This window comes from Salvelinus fontinalis, chromosome 24, assembly GCF_029448725.1.
Source record: "Salvelinus fontinalis isolate EN_2023a chromosome 24, ASM2944872v1, whole genome shotgun sequence".
In the NCBI taxonomy this organism is placed as follows: Eukaryota; Metazoa; Chordata; class Actinopteri; order Salmoniformes; family Salmonidae; genus Salvelinus; species Salvelinus fontinalis.
The window spans coordinates 29,362,779-29,377,209 of record NC_074688.1 but is presented as its reverse complement, the minus strand read 5'-3'; the positions used below and the strand labels follow the sequence as shown (position 1 = coordinate 29,377,209).

General features: G+C 43.0%; 1 protein-coding gene across 10 annotated transcripts in view; it reads right to left on the bottom strand.

Annotated features, from left to right (window-relative positions):
• Positions 1-14,431, bottom strand: part of LOC129822249 (neurobeachin-like) — a 318,368-nt gene that overhangs the window by 47,497 nt on the left and 256,440 nt on the right. For all 10 annotated transcript variants that reach the window (XM_055880368.1, XM_055880366.1, XM_055880362.1 and 7 more), the window contains 2 exons: positions 8,607-8,747; positions 5,527-5,646 (listed from right to left, as the gene is read on the bottom strand). In XM_055880368.1, the coding sequence (XP_055736343.1) occupies positions 5,527-5,646; positions 8,607-8,747 (261 nt within the window). The remainder of the gene's footprint in view (positions 1-5,526; positions 5,647-8,606; positions 8,748-14,431) is intronic.

Sequence of the window (14,431 nt, the reverse complement as noted above, 5' to 3'; positions counted from 1 at the left end):
CGCTCTGTTTTGGGCCCGCTGCATTAACTAGGTCCTTCTATGCACCATTTGACTATATGACTGGACAATAATCAACATAAGATAAAACTAGAGCCTGCAGGGATTGATTTGTGGAGTGTGGTATCAAAAAAGCAGAGCATCTCTTTATTACGGACAGACTTCTCCCCATCTTTACAAGCATTGGATCTATATGTTTTGACCATGACAGTTTCCAATCTGAGGTAACACCAAGTAATTTAGTCTCCTCAACTTGTTCAGCAGCCACACCATTCATTACCAGATTCAGCTGAGGTCTAGAACGTCAGGAATGATTTGTACCAAATAGAATGCTCTTAGTTTTAGAGATGTTCAGGACCAGTTTATTACTGGCCACCCATTCCAAAAAAGACTGCAACTCTTTGTTAAGGGTTTCAGTGACTTCATTAGCTGTGTTTGCTGATGTGTATATGGTTGAATCATTAGCATACATGGACACACATGTTTAATGCCAGTGGCAGGTCATTGGTAAAGATAGAAAAGAGTAGAGGGCCTAGAGAGCTGCCCTGCAGTGCACCACACTTTACATGTTTGACATTAGGTCTGATTCCACGATATGGCAGAGGTTGAAAAGCCATAACACATACGTTTTCTCAACAACAGGTTCTGGTCAATAATATTAAAAGGCTGCACTGAAATCTAACAGTACAGCTCCCACAATCTTTCTATTATCAATTTCTTTCAACCAATCATCAGTCATTTGTGTCAGTGCAGTACAAGTTGAGTGCCCTTCTCTATAAGCATGCTGAAAGTCTGTTGTTAATTTGTTTACAGAGAAATAACATTGTATTTGGACAAACACAATGTTTCCAACAGTTTGCTAAGAGCTGGGAGCAAGCTGAAAGGTCTGCTTTTAGAACCAGTAAATGCCATTTCCCTCCAGGCCTGAGGACAAATACTTTCCTCTAGGCTCAGATTAAAGTTTTGACAGATAGGAGTGGCTACAGATTCAGCTACCATCCTCAGAAGCTTTCCATCTAAGTTTTCAATGCCTAGGAGGTTTGTCAATATTGATAGATAACAATAATATTTTCACCTCTCCCACACTAACTTTTCAAAATTCAAACTTGCAATGCTTTCTTAAATTGTTGTTATTTTTTATGCATAAGTACACTGGCTCAATGTTGTTGGCATTTCCTGCCTAAGTAATCATTAAAATAATTTGCAACATCAAATGGTTTTGTAATGAATAAGCCATCTGATTTGATGTAAGATGGAGTTGAATTTGTCTTTCTGAACATAATTTCATTTAATGTACTCCAACGTTTTTTTATTGGTTTTATAATGCAGTTTATTTTTCTTTTTGTTGAGTTTAGTCACATAATTTCTTAATTTGCAGTAAGTCAGATGTGCGGCCAGACTTAGTCACTCCTTTTGCCCCATCTCTTTCATCCATACAGTTTTTCCAATTCCTCATCAATCCATGGAACCTTAACAGTTCTAACAGTCAGTTTCTTAACAGGTGCATGTTTATCAATAACTGGAAGAAGCAATTTCATAAATGCATCAAGTGCAGCGTCTGGATGCTCTTTATTAATAATCACATCAGACCAACAAATATGTTTAACATCATCCACAAAGGAGTCACACCAAAATATTTTGTATACACTATTTTAGGCCCAGCTGAATCAAGTACATCTAATACCAACAGTGCAAGACTATTTTTGGGGGATCGCAAGGCCTTGAAGATCGACCAGTTGGTGGCAACTGCTTTAGCCAATCACAGAGCCTCCTCTCCTCCCCTCCACTCCACTCAACTCCACTCCTCTCTCTCTGACAGATGCCTCTGTACATTGGACCATGTGCACAACAGGAATGTGGCACCTCCCTCCTTTCTCTGTCAGAGCCCTCATTAGAAAACCATTTAAAACCAGTTAAAACCATTTAAAACCATTTCAACTCTGCTTATCTAGGCCTGTGTGTGTCAGGAGGTGCATGTGTTTGTGTGTGTGCCATGTGTGTGTGTGCCATGTGTGGGGGGTGACTTCATGTTGGTGTGTGCGTGTGTGCATATGTGTGTGTGTGTGTGTTTGTGTGTGTGCCATGTGTGTGTGTGCCATGTGTGGGGGGTGACTTCGTGTTGGTGTGTGCGTGTGTGCATATGTGTGTGTGTGTGTGTGTGTGTGTGTGTGTGTGTGTGTGTGTGTGTGTGTGTGTGTGTGTGTGTGTGTGTGTGTGTGTGTGTGTGTGTGTGTGTGTGTGTGTGTGTGTGTGTGTGTGTGTGTGTGCATGCGCGTGCGTGTGTATGTCAGTGACTGTGTATGTGTGTGTTTACAATGTGCTGGGCCTCCTAGCTGGTTCAGCGCTAGTTTGAGGGCTGTTTTATGAAAGCAGTGTTTGTCGTGTTCTGTGATACTGTTGGTTTTTACCAGGCCTATGGGAGTTTGACCAGGCCTGTTGCCTATGGGCTGATAACTACAAGAGGGTTACAGGCAGGGCTTTAGGACGGTAAATCAGGGTTTACAGAGGAAGGTGGCATGACAGGAAACACCCCAATAAAATACTGGAGTCTGCTGTTGGTCACATTTCACCCTCTAACTGACCACAACACTTGAGGCTGTTTCTCCCTCCCTCCCTCCCACCCCTCTCTCTTTATCTATATCTCTCTCTCTCTCTGTCTGTCTATTTCTTGGTCATCTCTCTCCCTCACTCTCTTCCCCTCCAACCCTTCCTCTCTCTCTCTCCCTCCCTTCCTCCCTCCCCCTTCCTCTCTCTATTTGTAAACTTCCCTGTCATAACTCAGCACCAAGCTGTTAAAGCTGCCAGCTCCGTTTTCGAGCCCAGCTCCCCTGTCAGCCATTAATACAGCAACAGCCTGTTAATGGGCTGAACAAGTCAATCACAGAGCCTCCATAGATAGCTAACAGGCTCCATAGAAAGCTAATAGCCTCCATATATAGTTACTAGCCTCCGTAGATAGCCAACAGCCCCCATAGATAGCTAACAGCCTCCATAGATAGCTAACAGCCTCCATAGATAGCTAACAGCCTGCAAAAATAGCTAACAGCCCATCGATACCTAACAGTCTCCATAGATAGCTAATAGCCTCCATATATAGCTAATAGCCTCCTTAGAGAGCCAGCAGCCTCCAAAGATAGCCAACAGCCTCCATATATAGCTAACAGCCTCCATAGATAGCTAACAGCCTGCAAAAATAGCTAACAGCCCATAGATACCTAACAGTCTCCATAGATAGCTAATAGGCTCAATATATATATAATAACATCCTTAGAGAGCTAACAGCATCCATAGATAGCTAATAGGCTCCATAGATAGCTAACTGCCTCCATATATAGCTAACAGGCTCCATAGAAAGCTAATAGCCTCCATATATAGCTACTAGCCTCCGTAGATAGCTAACAGCCCATAGATAGCTAAGAGCCTCAATAGACAGCTAACAGGCTGCATAGATAGCTAACAGCCCATAGAGAGTTAACAGGCTGCATAGATAGCAAACAGCCCATAGATAGCTAACAGTCTGCATAGATAGCTAACAGCCCATAGATAGCTAACAGCCTCCATAGATAGCTAACAGCCCATAGATAGCTAACTGCCTCCATATATAGCTACTAGCCTCCGTAGATAGCCAACAGCCTCCATAGATAGCTAACAGCCTCCATAGAGAGCTAACTGCCTGCAAAAATAGCTAACAGCCAATAGATACCTAACAGTCTCCATAGATAGCTAATAGCCTCCATACATAGCTAATAGCCTCATTAGAGAGCCAGCAGCCTCCACAGAAAGCCAACAGCCTCCATAGATAGCTAACAGCATGCAAAAATAGCTAACAGCCCATAGATACCTAACAGTCTCCATATATATCTAATAGGCTCAATATATATCTAATAGCCTCCTTAGAAGGCCAACAGCCTCCATAGAAAGACAACAGCCTCCATACAACAGACTTCATAGATGGCTAACAGCCCATAGATAGGTAACAGCCTCCATAGATAGCTAACAGCCCATAGATAGGTAACAGCCTCCATAGATAGCTAAACACCCATATATAGCTAACAACCTCCATAGATAGCTAACAGCCTCCATAGATTGCTAAAAGCCCATAGATAGCTAACAGCCTCCATAGATAGCTAACAGGCTACATAGATAGCTAAAAGCCTCCATAGATAGCTAACAGCCTCCATTGATAGCTAACAGGCTGCATAGATGGCTAAAAGCCTCCATAGCATTAGCTATATTAGATACTGCTCGATCCCTTCAGGTGACACACTCACAGCGTTCTGGGGGGTTGCTGGGACTGTTACTGGGACTACTCATAGACAAGTCTGCCTCTCCCTCTTTCACTCTCACACGCATGCAGGCAAGCACGCACATGACACACACACACTAGTGTGGACACAGAGACATGGATTATTAACACTGTTAAAACATTTATTGTGGAGGAGGGTGGGGGGTGGGGGGATGCTAGAACAAGGTCGCTCCATATTGACTTGCTCTTGTAGGTGGTCAGCCCACTCCTGCTAAGGCCCCCTCTCACTCCCCCAGTCCTGTACTCTGTGTCATAATGTAGGTAACACTTTGTGTATGTAGGTAACTGTGTACATAGGTAACTGCGTGCACCTACGTAAAACTGTGTGTAAAACTGTGTGTATGAAGGTATAACTGTGTGTGTAGATGAAACAATTTAGCAGAATAATTGCTGTTACTAACGGCAATACACAGCTGCGGTTGTAATATCTTGTCTCTGTCTCCTTTGTGCTGATAGACCGGCAGCCATGTTCTGTGTGTTTCAACAGACAGACAGACATACAAGTAGTTTAAAGTAGCATGTATTTGTTAACAGGGCATGTTGGCTGGTGTGCTGCTCTCTCCCCCCCTCCCCAAGCTGAGCCCAGGAAAAGCCCTGTCCGGACATAAAACACTACATTTTAAATAGCTTTTGTCATTAATGCTTTATTAATTGCCTGGGGCAACACTAACCCGACACGGGGTGTTCTAGAAATATCTGACACTTTGAGGTCAGAGCTGTTCCCGCTGTGTTACAGAGTGACCGTGGTGGTGGTTCAGCGTTTCTCTGTCTGTCCCAAATGGCACCCTATTCTCTATTTAGTGCACTAGTTTTGAGCAGGGCTAGTAGGGAGCCATTTGGGATACAACCTCTGACTGCTCTTCTGAGGAAGGAAGGAGAGGATTTCTTTCTTTCTTTGTCTTCAGCCTTTGTTCACATTGAGTACAGCACTCCTTACTTTCTAAAGTCATGTTTTTTTATATAAGAGGTAAATCAAGTATGTATTTGTAAGTGTTTTAGTTATGCACAGTGTACCATGTCTCTGTTCCTCAGTTTGAGCACAGTGTTATTTATAATTCATGGGATATATATTTTATTGTGACGTTTCCTTCTGGGTTGAAAACCGATGAACAGATCCACCGTAGACACAGATACAGAGTATTTTACATTGAGCAGAGGTTGTTTCATGGCCACACACATACCTGAATGCACGCACACGCACACAAACACACAGTGACACACACCCTGACGTCTGAGGTGTCTCTCTGGCAGTGCCTCCAGGAGCGGGTGATGGCTGAGAAGGTCCGGTCTGGATGGTCAAACTTGTTGTTGTTAGCTTTCAGGAAGAACGTGGTGAAAGGCTCCTGCAAGAGAAAACACACACACATTTTACGTTGAGCAAAGGATGTTTCATGGACACACACACACACACACACACACACACACGCACACACACACACACACAAACAAACAAACAAAAGAACACACATAACACCCCATTCCAAACCATACTGTCAGTGAACTAGATTTTCTATTGCATGTTCAGAATGAGTAATTTCTACTCCTCTAAGGAGAGCTAATGGCTGAATTCTACTGGTTGTGACAGAGAGAAGGGACAATGAGAATGTCTCTTATTGGAACCATAGATGCGGTAAAGAGGTCAATGGAACGCAGACTTTGGGGGATAGAATTTGTATTTTATTTATTTAACCTTTATTTAACTAGGCAAGTCAGTTAAGAACAAATTCTTATTTACAATGACGGCCTACCCAGGCCAAAACCAGATGACATTGGGTCAATTGTGTGCCACCCCTATGGGACTCCCAATCACAGCCGGTTGTGATTCAGCCTGGACTCAAACCAGGGTCTGTAGTGACACCTCAAGCACTGAGATGCAGTGCCTTAGACCGCAGTGCCACTCGGGAGCCCAGAAGAAGAAGAAGGATGCCGGACTGTTGCACATTCAACAAACCTGATCTAACAAAGTGGATATTTGTCAAATCTGTTATGATTGATGTATTGTAACAGGCCCACAATGTGATTACTAAAGTAGGATTTTTATATATTTTGCTGTTTTCGCTGCATAACATTTAGAAGTACACAATACACATGTAATCAATAGCCTAAATGTAGGGTAATTTTGCTGGAGGGCAAAGAGGAGATTCGCAATCTTTCCCCCACGGTGTCTTTCCCCAATACCTTTTCATGGCATTTCCATTGTTTGGGTCGAGTTCCATTGAACTCTTTACCACATCTATGGTGTGTTCCTGTGTCTGTGTATGTGAGGTTCCTGTGCCAGACAAGTGTCTGTCTGTCTGTCTGTCTGTCTGTCTGTCTGTCTGTCTGTCTGTCTGTCTGTCTGTCCTCCCCTACTGTACATTACCCACAATGCCTTAGGGAGTATTAATTACAGTGCTTCCTGGTCGCCGGGAGCGACGGTGGTAATTGGCTGATACCGTATGTGGTGTTCCCAGTCTGAGATGGAGACAGTGTTCTGATGGAGGGATGTAGGGTGGAGAGAAGGAGAGACGGAGGAGAGGAGGAGTGTGGGTAGTGAGGAGCGGTGTAAGTGCTGTCAGAGGAACTCTTCTAATTCAACAGACCCTCTGCTAACGAGGGGGAGAGGAGGAGGAGAGTGGCAGGCAAAGGGAGAACAGGGGGAGGGTGCTACTAACTCCCCATCAAGCTTTCTCCAATTAACGAACTGTCAGATATGGCCAAACCCCAGGAGGGGTAACCCTTTATCTCACCATTTGGATTCCACTGGTATTTACTAAACACTAGATAGTATCAATGTCCTTTCAACTGTGTAGATTGTGTGACTTACTATCTAACTAACATACTAGCTGCCATGTTGAACATATTATTTTGGATAAAAAACGACTTACAGTACCAGTAAAACGTCTGGACACACCTACTCATTCAAGGATTTTTCAGTATTTTTAATATTTTCTTCATTGTAGAACAATAGTGAAGACATTAAAACTATGAAATAACCAATAACCATAACCAAAAAAGTGTTAAACAAATAAAAACATATTTGAGATTTGAGATTCTTCAAAGTAGCCAGCATTTGCCTTGATGACAGCTTTGCTGAGCACTTGTTGGCTGCTTTTCCTTCACTCTACGGTCCAACTCACCCCAAACCATCTCAATTGGGTAGAGGTCGGGGGATTGTGGAGGCCAGGTCAACTGATGCAGCACTCCATCACTCTCCTTCCTGGTCAAATAGCCCTTACACAGCCTGGAGGTGTGTTGGGTCATTGTCCTGTTGAAAAACAAATTATAGTCCCACTAAGCGCAAACCAGATGGGATGGCTTATCACTGTAGAATGCAGTGGTAGCCATGCTTGTTAAGTGTACCTTGAATTCTAACTAAAGATTTCCACCGGTCTAATTTCCATTGCTCGTGTTTCTTAGCCCAAGCAAGTCTCTTCTTCTTATTGGTGTCTTTTAGTAGTGGTTTCTTTGCAGAAATTCGACCATGAAGGCCTGTCTCCTCTGAACAGTTGATGTTGAGATGTATCTGTTACTTGAACTCTGTCAAGTATTTATTTGGGCTGCAATTTCTGAGGTTGGTAACTCTAATGAACTTTTCCTCGGCAGCAAAGGTAACTCTGGGTCTTCCTTTCCTGGGCGGTCCTCATGACAGCCAGTTTCATCATAGCGCTTGATGGTTTCTGTGACTGCACTTGAAGAAACTTTCAAAGTTGTTGACTGATCTTCATGCCTTAAAGTAACGATGGACTGTCGTTTCTCTTTGCTCATTTGAGCTGTTCTTGCCATAATATGGATTTGGTCTATCTTCTGTATACCACCCCTACCTTGTCACAACACAAACAATTGGCTCAAACGCATTAAGAAGAAAGAAATTCCACAAATTCACTTTTATCAAGGCACACCTGTTAATTGAAATGCATTCCAGGTGACTACCTCATGAAGCTGGTCGAGAGAATGCCAAGAGTGTGCAAAGCTGTCATCAAGGCAAAGGGTGGCTATTTGAAGAATCTCAAATATAAAATATATTTTGATTTGTTTAACAATGTTTTGGTTACTACATGATTCCATATGTGTTATTTCATAGTTTTGATGTCTTCAATATTATTCTACAATGTAGAAAATAGTAAAAATAAAGAAAAACCCTTGAATGAGTAGGTGTGTCTAAACTTTTGACTGGTACTGTACGTCTACACTCAAACGTCTAAAATCAGATAGAAAGAACGTAGAAATGATAATGGATTTTTTTTTTAAATCAACAACCCACTTTTGCAGGTATAGGGTACAAGGAATAGGGTATTGGGTGGATGGGGTATAGAGTACGTACTATCCTGAGCAGCCAGAGCAGGGTGGAGTTAGCGGTGGAGTAGTGGGTGTTGTAGTGATATGGAGGGGTCTGATCCTCTTCCCACGTCTCGTAGCGCTCTGCATAGAACACTGCACGCTTCGGGTTCAATGCTCCAATTGGCTGAGGGAGAAACAGGAAGACAATAAGTTACATACAGTAGATAGAGCATATGATGTTCACTATATAACTGATGTTTAAGACTTCGTAGACAGACAGCTCCTAGAGCAGGGTGGTCAAACAAACGGCCCCCAGGCCAAATTAGACATTTGAATGTGTCCCGCCATGTTGTCATGGTAAAAAAACGCCACAGCCCTCCAGGAGTTTAGTAAGATCTGCTATTGATATTACAGTAATTAGTTAGTCAATGGATAAATCAAGAAAAACATGACTTGACGTGTTTCATTCTTCCACCATAACTCTGGAACAGAGGCCAAGTCAATATTACATTCTGTGTCCCAGCCTCTCTGTATTATGCCGACATTGTGTCCCAAATAGCAACCCATTCCCAATATAGAGTACAACTTTTGACCAGGGCCCATAGGGCTCTAGGCAAAATTAGTACACTCTGTAGGTAATAGGATGCCATTTGGGGTGGGCCCTACGCCAATATTATGACACTGAGACTCACTCTGGGTCCCAAGCCTTTGCTTTCTCATGTGTTTTTAAAGGCAATCTAATTAGTCTATTAAAATTGATTTAGTGGAGGTTAAATTGCTTTCTCTGTCTTTTCAATCACCCTGGCCCACAGGCAGGCCTTGGAGGTACATTGGCAGTCAATATTAATACACTCAGTATTAAAGATACAATGGGTGTGTGTGTGGGTGTTTTATGCATGAGGCGGCCATATCTCGGATTGACCACAGGAATCATGGGAACTCTACCCCAACAAAGCCCTTGATGGCGCCGGAGAGCAAGGCTGACGTTATACGTATTCTTAACCAATTGTGTTTTTTTTTTGTTTCTTTGCATTGTTTGTAACTTATTTTTTTACTTATTTTGTACATAATGTTGCCGCTACCGTCTCTTATGACCCGAAAATAACTTCTGGACATCAGAACTGCGATTACTCACCAAGGACTGGCAGAATCCATTTTTTCCTTTAACGTGTCCAACGAGCCAGACGTGAATGATAAACTGTTTTCTCGGAAACAGGCCCTCTGAGAATTCGTAGGCAACTGAATAAACCCCCACTTCCTTCCATTCTGCTAGCAAAATAAAATTGATGACCTAAGCGGAAAATTAAAATACCAATGGGTCATTCAAAACTGTAATATCTTATGCTTCACGGAGTCGTAGCTGAACGACGACATTATCTGAACGACTCCTTGCTGTCCCCAGTCCGCCTGGCCTTGCTGCTATTCCAGTTTCAACTGTTCTGCCTGCGGTTATGGAACCGCCACCTGTCCCAGACCTGCTGTTTTCAACTCTTAATGATCGGATATGATAAGCCAACTGAAAATTATTCATGATTATTATTTGACCATGCTTGTCACTTATGAACATTTTGAACATCTTGGCATAGTTCTGTTATAATCTCCACCCGGCACAGCCAGAAGAGGACTGGCCACCCCTCATAGCCTGGTTCCTCTCTAGGTTTCTTCCTAGGTTTTGGCCTTTCTAGGGAGTTTTTCCTAGCCACTGTGCTTCTACACCTGCATTGCTTGCTGTTTGGGGTTTTAGGCTGGGTTTCTGTACAGCACTTCGAGATATTAGCAGCTGTACGAAGGGCTATATAAAATAAACTTGATTTGATTTGATTTGATTATCAACATCCAGCTGGCTGGTTATACCATATCGTTAGGACAGAACAGCGGCGTCTGGTAAGACAAGGGGCGGCGTACTGTGTATGTTTATAAATAACAGCTGGTGCACGATATCTAAGGAAGTCGCAAGGATTTGCTCGCCTGAGGTAGAGTATTTCATGATAAGCTGTAGACCACAGTATCTACAGTTGAACTCAGAAATTTACATACACCTTAGCCAAATACATTTAAACTCAGTTTTTCACAATTCCTGACATTTAATCCTAGTAAAAATTCCCTGTCTTAGGTCAGTTAGGATCACCACTTTATTTTAAGAATGTGAAATGTCAGAATAATAGTAGCGAGAATGATTTATTTCAGCTTTTATTTCTTTAATCACATTCCCAGTGGGTCAGAAGTTTACATACTGTCAGGCTTTGAAGAGTGATGGTTGTGGAGTCAGGCACAGAGAGCAGAGGATTCGGAAAAAACATTTATTCCGGAACAATCACTGCGAACAAAAGAGGGTAACGCCGAACACAGGCGTAAAACACTCCAAAATGTACAACACCGGTACACACGCTGTACAGCGGAAATAAACGAAAGGACACTCCTGAACCAAAAACAGCAAACAAGCCCGCACAAACACAGGTGGGCCAACTGAACTTAAATAACCCCAACCCAAAACCCCAAACAAGGAGCAGGTGAAACCAATTAGACCAAACAAAATGAAAAGGGGAAAAGGGATCGGTGGCAGCTAGTAAACCGGTGACGACGACCACCGAGCGCCACCCGAACGGGAACGGGAGCCACCTTCGGTGATAGTCGTGACACATGCACTCAATTAGTATTTGGTAGCATTGCCTTTAAATTGTTTAACTTGGGTCAAACGTTTTAGGTAGCCTTCCCCAAGCTTCCCATAATAAGTTGGGTGAATTTCCATTCCTCCTGACAGAGTGTCACGCCCTGACCATAGAGAGCTTTTTATTCTCTATGTTGTTTAGGACGGATGTGACTAGGGTGGGTCATCTAGGGGATTATGTTTCTATGTTGGCCAGGTATGGTTCCCAATCAGAGGCAGCTGTTTAACGTTGTCTCTGATTGGGGATCATATTTAGGCAGCCATTTCCTCTTTGTGCTTTGTGGGATCTTGTCTATGTGTAGTTGCCTGTGAGCACTATAGCAGTTTCACGTTTCGTTTTGCTATTTATTGTTTTGTTTTGCTGTGAGTTTCACTTAGAAATAAAAAGATGTGGAACCCAGATCACGCTGTGCTTTGGTCCACTTATTATGACGATCGTGACACAGAGTAGGTGTAACTGAGTCAGGTTTGTAGGCCCCCTTGCTCGCACACGCTTTTTCAGTTATACCCACAAATTTTCTATAGGATTGAGGTCAGGGCTTTGTGATGGCCACCCCAATACCTTGACTTTGTTGTCCTTAAGCCATTTTGGAAGTATGCTTGGGGTCATTGTCCATTTGGAAGACTAATTTGCGACCAAGCTTTAACTTCCTGACTAATGTCTTGAGATGTTGCTTCAAAATATCCACATAATTGTTCATACTCATGATGCCATCTATTTTGTGAAGTGCACCAGTCCCTCCTGCAGCTAAGCACCCCCACAACATGATACTGGGATGGTGTTCTTCGGCTTGCAAGCCTCCTCCTTTTTCCTCCAAACATAACGACGGTCATTATTGCCAAACAGTTCTATTTTTGTTTCATCAGACCAGAGGACATTTCTCCAAAAAGTACAATCTTTGTCCCCATGTGCAGTTGCAAACCGTAGTCTGGCTTTTTTATAGCGATTTTGGAGCAGTGGCTTCTTCCTTGCTGATCGGCCTTTCAGGTTATGTTGATATAGGACTCGTTTTACTGTGGACATAGATACTTTTGTACCTGTTTCATCCAGCATCTTCACAAGGTCCTTTGCTGTTGTTCTGGGATTGATTTGCACTTTTTGCACCAAAGTACGTTCATCTCTAGGAGACAGAATGCGTCTTCTTCCTGAGCGGTATGACGGCTGCATGGTCCCACGTTGTTAATACTTGCGTACTATTGTTTGTACAGATGAACATGGTACCTTCAGGCGTTTGGAAATTGCTCCCAAGGATGAACCAGACTTGTGGAGGTCTACAATTTTTTTCTGAGGTCTTGGTTGATTTCTTTAGATTTTCCCATGATGTCAAGCAAAGAGGCACTGAGTTTTAAGGTAGACCTTGAAATACATCTACAGGTACGCCTCCAATTGACTCAAATTATGTAAATTAGCCTATCAGAAGCTTCTAAAACCATGACGTCATTTATGGAATTTTCCAAGCTGTTTAAAGGCAAAGTCAACAGTATGAAAACTTCTGACCCACTGGAATTGTGATACAGTGAATTATAAATGAAATAATCTGTCTGTAAACAATTGTTGGAAAAATTACTTGTGTCATGCATAAAGTAGATGTCCTAACAGACTTGCCAAAACTACAGCTTGTTAACAAGAAATTTGTGGAGTGGTTGAAAAACGAGTTTAATGACTTCAACATAAGTGTATGTAAACTTCTGACTTCAACTGTGCTTAGAGAGTTTTCATCTGTATTTGTCGTAGCTGTCTACATACCACAACAGACTGATGCTTGCACTAAGACTGCACTGAATGAGCTGTATTCCGCCATAAGCAAACAGGAAAACGCTCACCCAGAGGCCGCGCTCCAAGCTGCCGGGAACTTTTATGCAGGGAAATTTAAATCTGTCTTACAAAATTTCTATCTATCTATATATATGTTTAATGTGCAACCAGAGGGAAAGAAAACATAGGGACCATCTTCACTCCACACACAGAGACGCGTACAAAGCTCTCCCTCGCCATCCATTTGACAAATCTGACCAGAATTCTATCCTCCTGATTCCTACTTACAAGCAAAAATTAAAGCAGGAACCACAAGGGACCTGATCAATAAAAAAGTGGTCAGATGAAGCAGATGCTAAGCTACAGGACTGTTTTGCTAGCACAGACTGGAATATGTTCCGGGATTCCTCCGATGGCATTGAGCAGTACACCACATCAGTCATTGGCTTCATCAATAAGTACATAGATGACGTCGTCCCCACAGTGACCGTACGTACATACCCCAACCAGAAGCCATGGATTATAGGCAACATCCACACTGAGCTAAAGGGTAGAGCTGCTGCTTTCAAGGAGAGGGACTCTAACCTGGAAGCTTATAAGAAATCCCGCTATGCCCTCCGACAAAAACCATCAAATAGGCTAAGTGCAATACCGGACTAAGATCGAATCGTACTACACTGGCTCTGACACTCGTCGGATGTGGCAGGGCTTGCAAACCATTACAGACTACAAAGGGAAGCACAGCCGAGAGATGCCCACTGACACGAGCCTACCAGATGAGCTAAACTACTTTTATGCTCGCTTCGAGGCAAATATCACTGAAACATGCATGAGAGCACCAGCTGTTCCGGAAGACTGTGTGATCACGCTCTTCACAGCCGATGTGAGTAAGACCTTTAAACAGGTCAATATTCACAGACGGATTACCAGGACGTTTACTGAAAGCATGCGGTGACCAACTGGCAAGTGTCTTCACTGACATTTTCAACCTCTCCCTGTCCGAGTCTGTAATACCAACATGTTTTAAGCAGACAAACATAGTCCCTTTGCCCAAGAACACTAAGGTAACCTGCCTAAATGACAACTGACATGTAGCACTCACGTCTGTAGCCATGAAGTGCTTTGAAAGGCTGGTAATGGTTCACATCAAACCCATTATCCCAGAAACCCAAGACCGACTCCAATTTGCATACCGCCCTAACAGATCCACAGATGATGCAATCTCTATCGCACTCCACACTGAAGTTTCCTACCTGGTCAAAAGGAACACCTATGTGAGAATACTATTCATTGACTACAGCCCAGCATTCAATACCATAGTGCCCTCAAAGCTCATCAAATTGCTAAAGACCCTGGGACTGAACACCTCCCTCTGCAACTGGATCCTGGACATCCTGACGGGCCGCCTCCAGGTGGTAAGGGTAGGTAACAACATATCCGCCAC